At 46.1% G+C, this 18,685-nt stretch overlaps 1 protein-coding gene across 2 annotated transcripts in view; it reads right to left on the bottom strand.

Moving 5' to 3' along the window:
- PCDH19 (protocadherin 19) overlaps nucleotides 1-12,779 on the bottom strand; it is a 109,120-nt gene extending 96,341 nt beyond the window's left edge. For both annotated transcript variants that reach the window (XM_081793998.1, XM_081793999.1), the window contains exons 1-2: nucleotides 10,633-12,779; nucleotides 6,704-7,031 (exon numbers count right to left, since the gene is read on the bottom strand). In XM_081793998.1, the coding sequence (XP_081650124.1) occupies nucleotides 6,704-7,031; nucleotides 10,633-12,779 (2,475 nt within the window). The remainder of the gene's footprint in view (nucleotides 1-6,703; nucleotides 7,032-10,632) is intronic.
- Nucleotides 12,780-18,685: the final 5,906 nt, after the last annotated feature.

The following is an 18,685-nucleotide window of genomic DNA, read 5'->3' as shown; positions in this document are numbered from 1 at the left end:
AAAGAGTCCACCATAGGATTTCTATAAATATGGAATGCCATCCCTGTCGTTAAAACAGGGTCTAATTTACAAAGCACTCGCTGCTGCACAGCTTTTCAGGAACACAACTACCATTCAAAGGTACATCCACAGGTCCTCTTGTGACATCCAATCTGTTCTGTGACAGAATGCACTTTGAAGCAGCACTTTGAAGCTGCTGTCAAGATAAATAGAGTCAGGTTTGACCCCAAATGTTGTGTGCTTAGTTGAGTCATTTGACCTCTCTGTAACTCCATTTTCATGATTAGAGTGAAAATACTGGTTCCTTTTCACATCTCTTCCAGGAGTTCTGTGGAGCTGTGTGGTTCTAGCCAATATTTTCAAGCAAAATGCTGAATGACATAACAAATGAGATGTCTGCATGGGAACCCAAGTTCCCGGAGTTGGCAGAGCTGTTCTCCAGGCAGCTGCAGTACTTTCCTCACCATTCCCTGGGGTGACACATGGAGGCGCTAGCAGCCTGGGTACACCCACTGTTAGTGGAGTGACCCTCACCATGCAGCCCACACAAAAACTACTCGTAACTACACAACAGCTAAAAAGGAAATGTAACTTGAAGAACATTTCCTTCTACAAACAACTGATCCACTGGGACTTTCATTTCAAGCCTCTCAATTGTTCGAAGTAAATGAGGCTCACATTAAAGGCCAGCCAGTCACACATCAAGAAATTAAGCCTCCTCTCAGTAGGGGAAAATGGCCGCTCCAGAGCCAGCCTCCCACCTCTCACACACAGGCCTCTTGTACAAATGGTTTCATTTACCCACATCTGAGACACTTGATCCAGCCAAGCTTGGTCTCCCCTATGCCCTGGAAGCTGAGATACACAAGCAGAGGGTTCAGCATCTGAAATTCCAAACAGCCACCTCAGATCCACTGCAGCACCATAACTGAAAGACTCCAGCTTTGCCAGGAGGTGGCTTCACCCTTTTTTAACCCTCTAATTCCTAACAAGCAATTCTCCACAAACCTACCTTCAGCCTCTGGGCACAGTATACCAAAATCACAGCAAAGACTGGGGCGAAGATAGGGAATGAGAGGTCTGCTGCTTTTCAGGCCTTATAAGTCTGACTGACAATCAAAAGAAAAACCAGGTAGGGCCACCAGGACCCAAAACAAGTGGTCCTCAAAAAGAAGAATTCCAAGGCCTCAGAGCCCTCTATGGAAAATGTCCTGCCTCCAGTCCTCTAGGGAGAGAAATCTCAGGATCATTAGCAAGTACTCTGGCTGAGCTCAACTTTAGTGAAGGTGTATGGGGAGAGACATGATCTCTAAGGTAACCAGTTAATTGCCAATAAGGAATGATAATAATAAATTAGCAAATACTGATGTAAACTAACTCAGTTCTGCAGCAGTTGCATGGAGACAACAGTGGAATGGTTTATTCTGGAACACATCTTACAAACAGATCCTCACTGGGAAACACACTGCCTCTGCTAGATCTGAATGAGCCAATAAGATACAATGTAGGCAGTGGATGGCCCTAGAATGTCTCCTAGTAGAAGCAGAGCCTTTGATTTTTAAAGAAAACTGGCTTGAGTACACTTGAAAAGATGTGGGCTGTTTTCCATTGTTTCCTTCTGCAACCTGAGGGCTACTTTAGACCCTTTAGAGATAAGATTTAGATGGTTCCAAGACACTGTCGTTTCAAGGAAAGTAAAATAAAAGGTGCTCACTGAACAACTTGTTGCTTTGTTTTAATTGCAGGTGGTGTTTTCTGTCATTTCCTTGCTATCCAAACCAGCCTCATCATACATACCAATTTCCTAATGATTTCTAAATCTGACATCTGATAGGTTTGTGGCTGCTGTTTTAGTTCCTTAACCCAGAGTTCTACTCAAATCCCTGCAAATCCCTAATTTTAAAACTCTGTTTTAGGGACCAAAGCATACTGAGCTATTTCTTTCTTCTTATTTTTCTTCAAAGCCTAACTGATGTTTTAGTTTCATTATTTGCACTAAGATAACATGCACTAAGACTTCCTATAAGATAACTGGAAGCATTCAATTTAGTCTGCCACATACATCCTTAGTCTGCAAACTCTTCCACTGCTACTCATGAAACTGTTCAGTGTTATAGTAGAGCACACACACCCTTAGGATGTCTCATATTGAAGATGCTACAGTTTCCTAGTGAATGGTAGAAAAACAGAGAGAACTCAAGATTGAGTTCGAAACCAAAATCTAAATTCCTATGCACATATGACTAGAATTCTGGAAGCTTTTGCCAAACTACCACTCTCTTGGAGTTGTCAGCCCAGAAATATTCAACATTAGAAAACCAAAGTTTTAAAATACCTCACCAAAGAGACTGGGTGTCTGGGCCATTTGACCACCACCACCCCAAAGGCAGGGAGGTCCCACCAAAGTCTCCATTTAGCAGTAAAAGAAATGAGTTGCATTTTCTTCCTCCAGCAATGACCATGGCTTGGGTGACAAAAAGGGTAATGCAGGGATGCTGGTGTACTTTCACTTTCCAGCATCCAAAGGTGCTCAATAGGCATGCCTCCATTCCATAAGATTGGAAGAAAAAATATTTGCCATAATAAGGAGAACCTAAAAATGCTGGAATATTTTTAGAAAAAAATCTTAGCAGATTGGCAAACCTATTATTATTCTCTCTCCTCCATTCTTTTTCAATTTCTTTTCCCTCTTTCCACTCTCCTCCCACCACCATGCATTCACTTATGCATATACTAAATCTATGGACTAATTATACCAGGGTGCCAAGAAATTCAAATCTCACCTTTCAATTTAAGATATTTATGGGCTACCTGATATCACTAATTCTACAAAAGTCTTCTGTAAACAGCAAAGGCATCCTCCATTTTCGCTCTTCAAATTTGTGTCCAAAACCACAAAATCCACATAGCTGATTTCCTGACCAACATCAGAAGACCAGTAAACAATAATATGCTATTCTAGGCAAGATGGTCTCTGTGATACTAAAGGCTGAGTTCCAATTCCCTAGACCAGTACTCCGTTCCCTTTACCTTACCTACTAATCACTGCACTTAACATCATGTTCCCCTTGGTTTCGAGAACCAACAATACAGATGTGTATTACAGAGAGCCAACAGATGTGGCTAGGTTTGCACACTGATGTAAAAGTTACGCTCAAGTCAGCACCAAACCTCAGGAGTTCAACAGTAAGTCTACCTATAAATGATGGCAGGGCTGCCAAGGAAGAAGAAGGGGAGTACTAAGAAGTCTACGAAGTAACACATGGTTAGAAACTCTCTTGTATTACATGCAGGGAAATCACTGGGTGATCTTAGCTCCCCAACCAGACTGAACTCTCTGAGGGCAGGTGCTGCATCTTATATTTATTTGGGATCCCCATGGTACCCGCCACACAGCTGAGCACATAGTGTATTTTCTAATAATTCTTACTGGTTTATTTGATTTAATGCCATGGTGATAAGGTGTGATGGAGTGCTTGCTGCAAGGGAAGAAGTTTTGACTCCTCTACAATGTCATCCATAAGCCTTGTAACTGACTGCAGCTAATGAAGGGAGTAGGTTTGTCACAAGGTAGCCCAGCAGAGAAACCTAATGTGCACTGCTTTGGTCCCAATCTGGAGAGTAATAATGTAATATATGCTCAGAAAAGATATGTTATCCTGAATTGAATTGACCTGTTTACTTGTCTGTCTCCCTGTAAACTCCCCAGGGTCAAAAATCAAGTGTTGTATTTTTGTATCCTGGACAAGTAGCACAGTGTCTAATACATTCTAAGTGTACAACAAATGTTCCTGGGTTTAATTAATGAAAAAATAAAATAAGGGTTTAATGGAATAATGTAAAGAAAAATGTAAGTGACATAAGATTTAATACAGAAATTTCTGTAGAATCTCATATTTTTCACATCTTAGCACTTATTCTGTGCTATAATTGCTTAATAAATCGTGGTTTCTTGGATGGATTAATTAATTAATTGGAAAACATAAAGAGAAGATAGGAAATATATCAGGATATTACTATCCTAGGAATGGAGACTATCCCATTGAACCCAATAGTAGCATAAATCATTCTATACTGCAAATCAACTATTGGTTTGCTTGTCCTGTCTGTTAGAATGTGCATTCCCTGAGACAATAGAACATCTTTTTCATATCTATAACACCAGAGCCTAGAGCAAAAAAAGTAGACCTTCAACAAATATTAGTTGAATGTATGCATCAATCATTCTCACTCTTCAGGAGATTTCACTGTACCTAAGTATTCTACCTAGTCCACATTCAGGGTCTTCAGGTATGGAAAGAAAAGGAGAAGTGTTATTTTCCCCATGCATAACTTTGTGGCAGATCCAAGTTAAATGGCCTGATTCATGCTTAGCTGTGAGAGGGTCTCTCCTCTTTCTGAAAGGGTTTGTCAGTTGAACTTTCTAGGACTGCTTATTAGAAATACACACTTAACCTCACTGTGTCTAGTACACACTGCCTTGGCCCTTGACTAGTCCCACATATTACATCTGTATGATTTTGTTAAATAAGGAGAGCATGTGGCTTTGTGAGTTGGGGATAGGATCAGAATTCAGACTTTCAATGGCTTTTTGAAATAATTGAAGCAATATTTTGTTTCATTCTGCCCATAGGAGAATCAAAAAAAGCACCAAGATCTTAGTGCATACACCATCATATGTCTCCTGCCCCCTCTAAGTATCTCATAACACCAGGGCTCATATTTCTCTAGTGCCTTGAATTGATTACATAAAAAATCACCAAGCCCTCAGATGATTATTCCTTTGTCTATCTCCACAAGCAATAGCAGTCAGCACCTGCACCCACAACCTTGCCATCTTTTACCTTCATCATTTAATGTCCAATATGAATAATCCAACCACACCAGTTTGTAGGTGTTATCTATATAAAGCCAACTGAAATTCCTCTTTAGTTACAGTGTCTATGGGGTCATGCTCAGGTGTGCAGGCCATTATAAATGATTTTCCAATTATTGTCTAATTAATACATCTATGATTCAAGGAACACCTATGTGTCAATATCTTATATTACACAATGTCATATTACTCCTTGGACCAATGTTGTATGGTAGATATTCCTGTTTTGTAGATGAGGAAAGAGACAGATTCCACACCAGATTCAAAATCATGTTCTACCTGATTCCACTACATAGCACTACCTCTCCCTCTCTATTGCTGAACTCCACAAGTAGTCCTTCAAAAAGTATAGACTTCTAGTTCCTAGTAGTATATACTGAAATTCATAATTATAATTGATCCTATACAGCATGATACTGGATTTTCAATAAATCCTTATTTATAGACTTATATATTGAAAATATTGGTGCTTTGTTGCTTACAGAATATCAGTTTCTCATTAAAAGCACTGCTGTTTGGTCCAATTAATTCTGATGAGAATTATTCTTCAGGAAACCAGGAAAAACAATTGATTCAAGAAGTCCTAAGACCCTTTGCCCTATGAAATTGATACAAATACTATGAGGCCATTTTATATGCATCATAGCTTAAGTATATCAGGCTGAATTATTTCCCAGGCAGGAAGGTGTCACTGAAACAGAACTTGCCAGAGAGTCATAGAGCCCTGCTATCTAGTCTCTCCTCTCTCTCTCTCCCTTTCCCTGTCTCTCTCTCCTGCTCTGTGACTCTTTAACATCTCTCTTACCATCTCTGGACTTCTGTTTCACCATCTACTGATGAGCAATCTATCAAGATAACTATTTACAAGGATCAAAGGAGACAATGGTCATACAGGTGCTTCAAAAAATGTGGAAGTGTTCTTCAAATATACAGTATTCCTTTCATTAGTGGCCTGGAACGGGACATATACCTCCAAGTGCATAAAATTTCCAACCAAAAAGGAACTTAAGCAATTCATGGAAAAATGAAATCAACTTAAGAACTTTTAGCCCTCCACCCAGCCAGCCAGCCACCCACCATCATCCATGTTATCACCCTACTACCCTGAGATATTCCAATAGCCAGCAAACGCTGGACTACATAATGTTTTAAAAATGCTTACATTTGAAAACATTCATACCTGGTAAAGGAAAACAGAGCTAATTCAAATCATAGTTAATTTCTGAAATTTTCATTATTAGTGACCATTTCTACTTCCTCATTTGTCAAATGTCACTATAAGAACTACCAAGAAATGGCAGTGTTTTTAAAAATTATTTTGTCTCCCTTTAAGTAGCCCATCCATATTCTTGGCAAAGCATGTATATGGCCAAATAAAAAGCAAAAGGGGGCTTCAGGAGGCTGAATCACTCTCATACTGGGAACTTGCCCCTTGAGCATTCTAAGGTTCACTTACCTTTAACAATACTTGTTGATTCTTTCTCAACCACTTTAACTGAAATGCTACTGCCACTGGCTGGCAAACATATTGTATTTGCAACAGGTGGAGCAAATTCGTATTATGCCAGAATACCATACAGAGATTTCAAATGCTCAGACCCCTGGAGCTCCCATTCCCAACATCCACCCCTACAAAGGCTCCATATGTTGGGTTACCCTTTGCCCCAAGAGAGCCTGGTAGCAAACCCTGACCACAGAAATGGGCTTAGGCAGAGAAGTTCTCTCCACCTGTGCCAGGGAACTCTCCAGCATAAAGGCCTATTCTGTCAGCAAGCAGCAAGGAAAAAGATCTGGGAGGACCTCACAGAGCCGCTTGGCTGCACTCACCTCAGGCAGAGGCACACCATTGATGATCAAGTCTGGCTGCTGGGGGCCTTGGCTGTTGAAAGAGTGATGATAGATGTGGTTGGCGCTGGTATTGCGGGTATTCTGGTTCTCCACATTCAGGAAAGTACTCTCAGAGCGGCGGCAGCCCAGGGGCAGTGTCTGCTGGTGGTAGTCGAAATAGTTGAGGGAAGAGGTCAGGGAGGAGCAACTGACAACATTCATTTTGTCTGTCTCCTCCACATCCCGGGGTACCAGACGAATGTCATTCTTACTGATTTTTTTCTTCTTGCTTGATTTCTTTTGATGCCCATAGGAGTACTCAGCGATTCTATATTACAAAAAAGGCAACATATATTGCTAATGCCCTCCAGAACCATGTGTTAATAAATATTAAGCACCCCACAGAGTTGCACCCAATCTCTGCTCCAGCTTCTTATTCCAGTGCATTACATCATTGGGTTTCTCCCTGTGCTTTTTACATGTGAAAAAAACTAAGGGCCATACAGTTTTCATATAAAACAGACCAACCTCCCACTCTTCCACCCCCCAAAATGTTTCCATACTTTGGATGTGGAATTCCTCATTGTGAGTGGCTATTTAGCAAGGGAAGTGGGCAGGGAAAGTTGAGCCTATGAGAAAGAAAGCATGAAAATGCTCAAATCTGGAGCTCCCCTAGATCCCAAAGGAACCCCTGGGTGAAATAAGAAGGAAGTCTTAATTTAACAGAAGAGGAGATAGAAGGAAATAAGAACTCACCCCCTTTCCAGTGCCTCTAGGCATTTTCCATGTGGGGAACACTCTCAATCAGATTTCTCTTTGATTCACCTGATCAGTTTTGGACTGGGGTAGGAGATCAGACACCATCCTTTGACGTATCCTCAGCTTTTCTCCTCCACACCCTCCATCCCCCTGCCATAGCCCTGCTCCCTTCTACTCCCTTCCCTGACCCCTCCTCTCCTGGAGAAATCTGATAGCCAAACCCATTTGAATGAGGGGAAATGCTTTTTACCTCTCTCCCCTCAGGCTCACTTTCTCCTCTACCTTTTTGTCTTGCTCCTTGCTAATGGGAGAAACCGAGATGCAATGCAGACACTTGCTGTTTTGTCCTTTTATAAAACAGCCGAGGAGACAAGTGATGGTTAAACAATTACTGCAAAGGAATTTAAAGGTTAGTGCATTCAGCATCCTTCTCCATTCAGGTGTACCTACAAGCAGCTGCACTGCAACTGGAACACAAAGAGCTCAATTTAATTAACACTGACACAGACCCAGCAACGTGCACCAAAGACACCAAGCATTAAGACACTTAAACAGAATACACTAAAATGTAGCCAGATTCTCAAAGTTATTTATTACTTTGCACATAATGATTCACCTTATTGTTTCAAAATTCCATTTATGGGCAATAATCAGCAAAACAATAGGGTTAATAAATAATATGGGGTTGATCTTCACAAGGGAAACTGTGTCTGCATTCTCTCTCAACAAAGCTAATTATTGAATACAAAAGGAGCCCAATTCAGCAGCAATTGCAGATCACCTCACAAGTCTCATAAATGAATGCATTTGGGGAAGAGGCTCAGGAGAGGCTGAGAACAGGAGACCTCTGCCTAATACATGGCAACACAAAGTCTTGAACTTTAGGTTTCTGAAAAGTCTGAGCATACAGGAAGAATGCATATTTCCAGAGGCAAATTCTTACTCTGTCCCTGGGATCTTCTAGAGCAGTTGCATTCCCCTCGCCCTTTTTAGCTCAGTGCTCAGGCAAACCTTCAGTGATAGCAAGCTGATGCTACTGGAGTTTGAGAGCAAATAAAATCCCAAAGACCCCAGGACTAGGGTTTATTTTCTTTACTAATCTGTTTACAGAATCAATGGGAAGTTTTAATGATTTTGTTTACCCATGATGGGTAAGTTTGGCAATGCCCCATCCGATTACTTGGCTGAGGCATTCACTGCGCAGCCCCTTCTGTATTGGCCAATTATTTAATTAAACTGTACTTCATTAATCCCAAACCATCACAGGGAACAGAGCTCTTTACAAAATACACATGTGAGCGAAGTTGGAGAGAACTGAGATTTTCTTTTTTCTTTCTTTCTTTTTTTTTTTTTTTTAATTTCAAATGCTCTCCTCCCTGTTTAATGATCTCCCTGGCAAGCTCTCAGAAAGAGCTTTCACTTCTAGTCATACATTACCAGGAAGTGGCAAAGCCTTCACTATCTTTATTTCAAGATCATTTCTTTTTCATTAAGAAAAGGGTCTTATACATTTAATTTATGCTAAGGAAATGGCTTAAAAAGAGAGTCCACTCTCTCATTATCTCCATATAAATAAAATTTTACAGACCCCGGATTTTTCTCCTATAAAAATCGCCACTGACAATCACAGGTTTCAAAGGTAAGAGCAATATTAATTTCCATTTCTCCCATCTGAAATGACTCAGAGCTGAAGGAAAGAAAAGTCATGGCCATTTCACTAGTAACAGGATTAAAGCATTTATGAGGCATTGCAGCTGCTCTTTTATGGCACCTGATTGATATTCATGTGTGGTTAGCATTTGTCTACTAACTTGTGTAATGCAGAGAATAGTAAAAGGGAAACAATAATTGCATGGCTGTTACATATTCAGGGGGCTCTGATTCACACAAGTGTGCATTTCAGATGGTGTCAAACACAAATTGGATCTATAGGAACATATTTTGACTGATTAACATGCAAGCACAGATGGCACAAAAGACACACTGGATGTTTAGGTGTGTTGAAAGCACACACACCTTGGTTAGAAATAGCAGTGTCATTCATTTTCAGGAAACTAAAGAAACTTCTTTTTTTTTTTTTTTTTCAACCATTTCGATGAGACACTGCTGGAAAAACATTACATGTATTATCCTAAATTTACTCTAGAAGTACTTATATTTTTTTGTTCTCTCCAATTGTAAGGAAGGGCTTCAACAAGACCCTCTGATATGTTTTTCAGGAAATTTTCTTAATACTACTTGTCATTCCAGTTTCTGTCTTTCTATTCTCATATTCTCTCTCTCTCTCATACACACACACACACACACACACACACACACACACACACACACACACCCTGCATACAGTTCAAGAGAAACTGTAACACAATAAATAGCCCATAGTGACATCCACTGGTAGGGACCAGACCTTAGTGCTACAGCAGAGTCCCACATTAGAGAAAAGCACCATCAGCTCCAGAAGACTGCCATTTTTACCACAACATCTGGAGGCAAAGTCCTACCCCCCATTAGGATATTAGATCTCTACCCCACCAACCAACCAGATATTTGAAAACATAAATGACTGGTAGAATTTCACCTTATATAGCCAGATGTTTGGGGAATAGATAAAAAATAAGCCAATAACACACTTTTAGAAAACACTAGGCACCTGCTTCCCCACACATTCTTGTTCTCTCTTCCCTCAACTCTCTATTTCCTACCTTAGACACTCACTCACCGGCTGTCTTCAGTTCATCCTTACAACAGGACAGGGCAACTGCCAGCACTTCCTCTCCTTTCAATATCTGTCCTCAAAACACTGTGGCCCTGAAATCAAGTCGTGGAACTTGGTGGTTCTGCTGTAAATTAACTCTCTCTCTCTCTCTTTTTCCCTGCCATAACTTCATGGAGACAGCTGTGCAAATTTTAAAAAATGAAAATTGCTTTTCTGCTTATCATCATTGTGTGACAGAATCCACTGGAACAGTAAATGATTGTCTTCCAGCAAACTGTCAGATCAAAAGAATTGATAAACTTGGACTGCCACAAACTTTCCCCCCTCCAAAAAGAAGCACAGCATGTACAGAGCATGCATTTAAGTAGGAAACAAAAGCACTGGTATTTTCACACAGAGGCACAGATATACCTTATTCATCCAAGACAAAGGAAAGAAAAAAATTTGGCTCTACCTGCAGTTGTAGGTCCGGATCTCTTTGTTGTCTCGCTTGCACTTGATTGCCACGAAGATCATAGTGACAAAGAGGATGCCCGCAATGGAGCCCAGGGCGATAATGAAAATGAGGGACAAGTTCACAGAGCCCATTGACTCTTGGGCGTCAAGAGCAGGGGACAGGTAGATTAATAGGAGTGCAGAGGCGGAGAGAGACGTCTTGCCATGGTCGTGGGCCACCACAATAAGCTCATAAGAAGCCTTTGAGCTCTCACTAAAGGTGCGAGTGGTTCTGACTTCACCATTGACCTGATCTATTTCAAAGAAGCCACGGTCGCCCTCGGTCATGTCGTAGGTGACCCGGCCGTTCTCGCCCTCATCGTAGTCGTCTGCTTTGACGACCGTCACCAGGTAGCCTATGCCAGAGTTGCGGGGGATGTAGACCTCTGCAGTGCCATTTATCAGGGGTGGGGCCGTGATGACCGGAGTATTATCATTGACGTCGAGGATGATGACCCGAACGGTGGCGTTGCTCTGCAGCGAGGGCAGGCCGCCATCCTTGGCCAGCACCTTGAATTCGAATGTCTTGGTCTGCTCGTGGTTGAAGGATCGAAGCGCGTAGATGTCACCGGAGTTGGGGTTGATAGAGACATAGGTGAAGACAGGCATGTCCCGCACCTGCGATGGCACGATCTGGTAGGAGACACTGCCATTGAGACCCAGGTCTGGGTCTCGGGCAGACACAGAAAGCAGGTAGGCGCCGGGCGTGTTGTTCTCCTGCACAATGACCTGGTAGTAAGGCTTGGAGAAGTGCGGGTGGTTGTCATTCTCGTCAGTTATTCGAACTGTAAAGGACTTAGCACTCTGCAGCATGGGCACACCGCCGTCACGCGCCTGGATCGTGAGGTTGTACTGGTCATGCTGCTCACGGTCCAGCCGTCCATCCACCAGGATAGTAGAGAAGCTCTCATACTCCTGAAGCCGAAAGGGCACGTTGCCCAGCAAACGGCACTGCACGCGCCCATTGAGGCCAGAGTCCCGATCAGACACCCGCACCAGCGCAATCACGTAGCCTGGAGGGGCACTCTCGCTCACCTCCACCAGCTCGCTGTTAACTGACAGCAGGTTGATGACCGGTGGGTTGTCATTGGTGTCCAGAACGCTGACGGTCACCTTGCAGTGTGCCGGGATGGAGTTGGGTCCTAAGTCCTTGGCCTGCACGTCCAGTTCGTACACGTGGCCCTCTTCATAGTCTAGGGCACCGGTGACTGTGACCAGGCCACTGTGCGGATCGATCTGGAAAAGCTCGCGCGTGCGGTCATTGACATAGCCGTAGAAGGAGTAGACCACCTGTCCATTGGTGCCCTCGTCTGGGTCGCTGGCATTGAGGCGGATGACCGGTGTATTGGGAGGTGAGTTCTCTGGCACGCTCACTGCATAGGTGGACTCGCCAAACACCGGGTTGTTGTCATTGGAATCGGTCACCTTGATGCTGAGGCCAACAGTGCCCAGGTGCGGTGGGTCGCCGCCGTCGAGCGCAGTGATGTGAAAGCTGTAGTGCGACTGCATCTCTCGATCCAGACTCTTCTCCACTACAAGTTCCGCAAATCGTGAGCCATCGCCACGCGTCTTGATCTCCAGGCCAAACAGCTCATTAGGCGTGAGCTCATACGTCTGCACGCCAAAGCTGCCGGAGTCCGGGTCATAGGCGCTGTCCAGCGGGATGCGCGTGCCCGGACTAGCCGCCTCTGAGATCTCCAGCTCAATTTGTGCCGCTGGAAAGCTGGGCGCATTGTCGTTCAGATCCTTGATCTCCACCTTAATCACACATATCTCCATTGAGCTGGACATGACCTCAAGCGATATGATGCACTTGGGGCTCTGGCGGCACAGCAGGTCGCGGTCGATCTTCTGCTTGGTGACAAGCAGGCCCGAACTGGGGTTAATATCCACCAGGTGCGGAGCTGAGTTGGACACCACACGAAAGGCAGAGGTCTGCCGTGGATCCAGAGCGAAACCCGCCTCACGAGCGTCCTTGGCCACGTTGGCGATCACCGTCCCGGCGCGCTGTTCCTCTTCTACCGAGTACTTGAGGTTAATGAGGGCGGCTGCCTGTGTCCACAGTACGGCCAACAGCAGCAGCACGGGCAGCAGGAGAGACTCCATGGCTGCGCGGGGCTCTGCCTGGCCTCGCCTCTCCACACCCCTCCGAGGCCGACGCCGCCGGCGCTCCAGCTTCCCGCAGACTCGGGCCGCCTGTTGCGCGCGCCCCGGGGCCCCGGAGGCCGCGGGAGGCGTCCCGCCCAGGGCGGCCCCGCGGCGCGGGGGAGACACCCGCGCCGGCTCCAATGCTGAGGTTGCAGCAGACTCGGAGGGGGCTGGCGGGGGGCCCGGGGGCTCTGGGGGGCCGAGGAAGCGCCGCGCGGCCCCGAGCCCCCTCCCTCCAGCCCGGCTACTCAGTTTTCCCCCTTCAAAGTTAGCCAGGCGCGACTGGCTGAGGCGGCGCAGGGCTGAGGGTCGGACGCCTTCTGAGCTGCCTGGCCGACGGGAGGCTGAGTCTGGACCGCACCTGGGGCTAAGACAGGGAGGTCGGTGGGGGTGCAGCCTCTCAGACACTGCCCAACCCGCCTTGGAGCACCAGCACGGAGGCTGGCGAACGCATTGTGTGTGCACCTGGCATGCGCAAGGACCTCCCCCCCCCGCCCCCCCCCCCCCGCGCTCCTGGCTCACTGCGGAGAGAGAACCCGCCTGGAACGCGCCCTCCGAGGTCCAGGGGGGGCACGCTGGTTTTTTCGAGGTCTGTTGGGGAGAAAGGATGATCAAAGATGGGAGTTAGAATTGCTGTCAAGCGCTGGAGGCGCCCGGGTAACCAGCTGAAAGGGATGGCAGTTCAAGGGCTGGCAGAAGGGGGAGGGGAGAGAAGGAGGCTGCTGAGACAAGACAGCGCTCCCTCTCGCTGAGGCTGGCTTCAGAAGACTCGGGGCGGGGGGCACGTCTGTCCAGGCTTGGAGATAGGTGCAGAGTCCCCTCCACAGAGCAGTTGGACTGAGGGCGTTTGCGTCTCAGAAATCAAAATTACCAACGCAGCCCGGGCCTCCACGTCAAGTTTGTGAAAACGGGGCGATGGGGATTTGTCCAAGAATATCAAAGTCCCATTCTTTCCAATGGCCCGGGGGAGGGCAGGGAATGGCGAAGAGGGAAGGGAAATCGACAACAGTACCGGCAAGGAGAGGCGGGGCCGCTGCCGCGGGTACCGGGGGCTTCACCTCCTCCCTTGGTCTAGGCTGGGGTGTAGGTCTGCGGGCCGTTGTCGCCGCCGCCGCGGTGGGAGGAAACCCTCCTAGCCCAGTCGAAGGTCGCTAAGGTCCACCTCAGCAGCTGCCACGGTCGAGGGTTTTGTCGCCGCCAAAGTTTACTTGCGAAAGCGTCTTGATTCCATCTTCCCAAAGAGGCGCTGGCCTCTCTGCGTTTGGGCTCCCTCCCTCCCGGACGCTCTCGCACTCGGGAGGTCTGTCTTGCTCTCTGTGAATGCGTGAGAGAGAGGAAGACTGAGTGTGTGGTGCGGGGAGTGTGAATGTAGGAGTGTAAGTGAGCAGGGGTGGGAGATTTCCGATCTCCTATGAAGGCGCTCAGCTGGAATGCCGCCGAGCGCAACGCGCCAAGGGCCCGCACCAGGCTAGGGACGCGAGTGCCACTGCCCTCCGGGCAAGTCCGGCATGGTGTGCTGGAGCTGTGCTGCCGTCTGCGCCCTCTGGTCCGTCTCCCCCTACGCCCGCCACCGCCGCTGCTGCTTCTGCTGCTGCTCCTCCCGTTGCCGCAAACTACTGGCGGTGGAGTCTGGAGAGAGCGGGTGAGAGTCGGGCTGCGGTGCTGGGCTACGCCAGGCTCTGGCCAATCAGCGCGCCGCCCAGCGGGCTCCGGGCTTGGGGCGGGGCCAAAGCACGGGGGGCGGGGCTGGGCAGGGCCAGCCGGAAACTTACACACCCGCAGAACCAAGTGGTACCCCCGCCCGCCGACCGGGCGCGGGAGTCTGTGGAGGCCCCGCGGGCGAGCAGGCGGGGGCAAGAGGACTGGGTGGAGTGGGGAGGAGGGCGTGCTGGTGATGAGACTGAGCATTCCCGGGAACTGCGCGCCTCTCTTGTTTGTAGATTGCAGAAAAGATGAGGATTTGATTCTCTAGGCATGTTCAGTTCCCTCACATTTGTTCATATCTTGAATATAATATTCATATTCATATTCTTTCTCTCTCTTCACCACCCTCCCCCCTCCCTCTTTGTCTCTTCACCCTGGGTTTTGTCTGTCTGCTTCTCTGTCTTCCTCGCCTCTCTTTCTCTGGTAGTGGAAGGAAAAAGGAAAGGAGAACGAGCCCCCGAGGTGGTGGTCATTCATCCGGCTCTTGGCGGGTGAATCTTCACTTCAGCTGAGAACCGCGGCGGCCATCCTCCCGGACCGTCACCTCCATCCCTCCTTCCCCGGCAAACGCTGCAATTATTCCCCCAGAGCAGGGCCTTTGGCCCGGTTCGGTTCGCTCTTGTCTGCTGCTTGTTAATCAAATGGGATCTTTGTCGCAGGGACTGAGACGGGAGGGGGCAGGACAAATTTCGTCGCTCCTCACCCCACCCTTTTGGAGAATTTAGCTCCCTATAAATAAACTGTACGTTGGAGAAGAGCGGGTGGAGCGGACGCTGCCGTGCCTTGCCTTGCCCGGAGAGCCCCAGCCCTGCGGGAGCTGCGAGGCGGGAGCTCAGTCCCGATAGGTGGCCGGCCGCTGGATCCGGCTCTGGTGTGGGGGGCTCCCTAGCCTTCCCAGCGGTCTCAGTCCCAGGGGACTGCCAGCTCTCTCAGGCTGTGGTGGCAAAGGCTGCGGCCTGTACCAGTGCTGGGAAGATGAAGGCCAGCATGGCTGGGGCTGACATCAAACTCAGTGTGCCTTCCGAACTAAGGCGCCCTGAGGACAACGGGGGAATCCACCCCACCCTGTTCTGTGGCTCTTAATTAAGATCACCAGCAGGAAGAAACAAAAACACGCCGTGGAACAAGTCGGGATTTTTTTTCATCATAGAGTGGGGGTTGCGGGGACCAGCTTCTGAATTCACAATACTTGGAAGAGTAAACCTACTTTCTGAGTGAGTCGTCTTGGATATTTGGGAGTCTTGGGTGAGCAAACTTATAATTAGTCCAGCGACATTGGCCTGAGCTTGTGGGTTTAAAATGAGACTCACTTTTGCCCTTTAAAAAAACATTAAACGAGAAAGGGGGAAGTGGAATTTGGGAACATAATAGGTTTTCTCAAAATGCCATCTTTCAGAGAGCAACCGAGCTTCTTTTAAAAAACACTTCTCCTTCCCAGAGGAGCTGGTTTAGCAGCCTTTACCTTGGCGGCAGGAAGGAGAAGACACCTTTCTCCTACAAAAAGGAATTATTTCAGGAGTGAGGTTACAATCCCCTGAACGTACCTCTGAAACCAAGGGGAGGGCGCTGGGAGCCTGATCCAATTTGGCCATGGGGATCCTTTCATATTAGGATGCCAATCAGCCCAAAACATTAGGAAGAAAATCGAAGTGTCTTCAATGAGTATCATTTAGTCTTGGTCATTTAGAGGTACGGGTGGACAGGGGCGCCTGGGTGGCTCAGTGGGTTAAGCATCCGACTTGGGCTCAGGTCATGATCTCACGGTCTGTGAGTTCGAGCCCCGCGTAGGGCTCTGTGCTGGCAGCTCAGAGCCTGGAGCCTGCTTCGGATTCTGTGTCTTCCTTTCTCTAACCCTCCCCCCCTTCATGCTCTATCTCTCTCTGTCTCAAAAATAAATAAACATTTTTCTTAGGATCCACATAAGAGTGAAACCATATGGTATCTGTCTTTCTCTGTATGGCTTATTTCACTTAGCATCACACTCTCCAGTTCCATCCATGTTGCTACAAAAGGCCATATTTCATTTTTTCTCATTTAAAAAAAATTAGAGGTACGGGTGGACAGCAGAGTGGTGGCTGGAGGGAATCCAGTGGTCCTCCCGTTTTTCTGCACAACTGGTTTGAGAAATGGGCAAGTAGTGGACGAGAGTGACAACATGGCAGGCAGCGTGGGCGCACCTCAGCGCTCCACAAAGAGAAGGGTCTCATTTGATTTATCACAGTTATTTACCTTTGATGTCAGCCAGTGGGAATGAAGTGAATCTTTGTCTAAATAAAAATGCCTAAAAAGGCATTTGAAATGGGTTTGCTATCTGATCACGGGATGTGAACTCGGTGTTTGGCAGCTTTCTAAAATATTGCTTGCACTATTTAAACAGAACAATTAGCAGCATGCTAAAATGTTTGCATGCTATGCTTAGAAGCTTTTAGCTGTAAACTTTAAGGCGATCTGTTCCCCTTTAAGTTAAAAAAGGATGATGCTGCTTCCTTGTGGCGCAGGCTGTCAGGAACCCGCTGATCAATAAAAGTAAACTGGCGCCTCCACCGCTTGATCGAGTGGGAGCAAAGAGTCTGAGAGGTAGTCTTGGCCATTAACAATCCCCCAGGTAACAAGAAGTGGAAGAATTACTTAAGTAAAATGATTAACATTGCCGTGGCATCTATAAAGATGCACACAACAAGATAAGAAGGCTGTGAACCTCTTACCTTGGGGAGTGCTAATAGAATGTCTATATTATGCTGTCTTTTAAAGATAAATAGGGGAATTCAATTCACATACAATGTCATTACCTTTATAATTGCAATCACATTGTAAAGACATGTTCTGCATTTGCAAAGACAAACATGCTCTTCCCTAAGGAGATCAGGTTCCCTGCTTCCTGCTCGCTGTTCACACTTGAGGCACCTCTCCTTTCCAGGCAGAGCACTCCAAGTACTTCCAGCTATACCAAATGGCTTTTATGGAAGCCAGGCTATGAGAGAGGCACAGGAGTGTATCTTTGCTTTCCATCTTTACCATCACCCCCAAGCTCAAATTGATAGTTACACCTCCCCTCCAAAAAAATAGTTCTTCCATCTTCCCAGTCTGTTTCTACAGATAATCCTAACAACGTTTGCTCTGATAATGTGTTTTTTTTTTTTAATAAGCACACTTGATTATTATACTCCAATAATGCTATTGACTAAATGAGTGCCTGAAAACACCTTCATGATCAGGAATTTATTAATTAAATTAATAAAACCATTCTGGGGGAAAAAAACGTTCTGTATGAGGATAATAAAAACAAAAAGAAAGTTCTCTCAGTCTTAGCTTAATTTCAATCCTGAAGGAGCCCCACCACTCAGCCTCTTTAGAGACACAAGAGGGACATCTAGTGACCATCCTCAGTATTTTTGACCCAACTCTTGCTGAGAAACAGTGGGCCCTGGATACCAATTACAGTGCTGTGCAGCCTGCACCAGCTCTCTGGGCCAAGGCAACTCTTTGGGTCGCTGAGGCCAGAGTTAAAATTAGTAAGATTTTTGTGTCTTTAAAATTTCAGCCACACCACTGAAACAATGCTGAAATAGCAATGGAAGAAGACCAAAATGGGGATATCGTTACATTTAAATTGAGCCAGTGTGTGTGGATAATTCTTGCTGTCCTGATATCAATAAGGATAGAGTAAAAGGTTTTGTTCAAAAAAGTTAAAATTTATAATAAATACTCATATACCAATATATGAAGACTGTAGCACTGACAAGCTTAAGGGAGCTTTTCATGATGTGTTTTTAAAATGTTTGTTTCAAGCTCCAAAGAGATTAGCCTTCACATAACTCCATTTTCTCTTTTTTCCCCCAAACTCCTCACCCCAACCTTCTGCCTTTGCTGCAAAAATGTACATCATCTACTAGCTTGGCTTTTGTTGCATCTCATGGACATCCCATTCTACCCAACCAATTTGGCCAGCTACCTGATGAAGTTCTCATAGGAAGAAAACCTTTATTTAAAAAAATAGCCAAAGTCAAAGTTTCTTCATCCTGCATATCTGGTCTCTTTACTTGGGTTACAACCCCTAGAGTAGAGAAAATCAAAAATGAAAATGGAGGAAACAGCACAATACTGGAAAGTGTCATTATTAAAGTCATCTTCTCATTTAATCTTTAAGATATCCCTGGGAG

Source organism: Panthera onca, chromosome X (genome assembly GCF_046562875.1).
Source record: "Panthera onca isolate mPanOnc1 chromosome X, mPanOnc1 haplotype 2, whole genome shotgun sequence".
NCBI classification, from domain to species: domain Eukaryota; kingdom Metazoa; phylum Chordata; class Mammalia; order Carnivora; family Felidae; genus Panthera; species Panthera onca.
The sequence above is the reverse complement of the archived record's forward strand: the minus strand, read 5'-3'. Positions and strand labels throughout refer to the sequence as shown.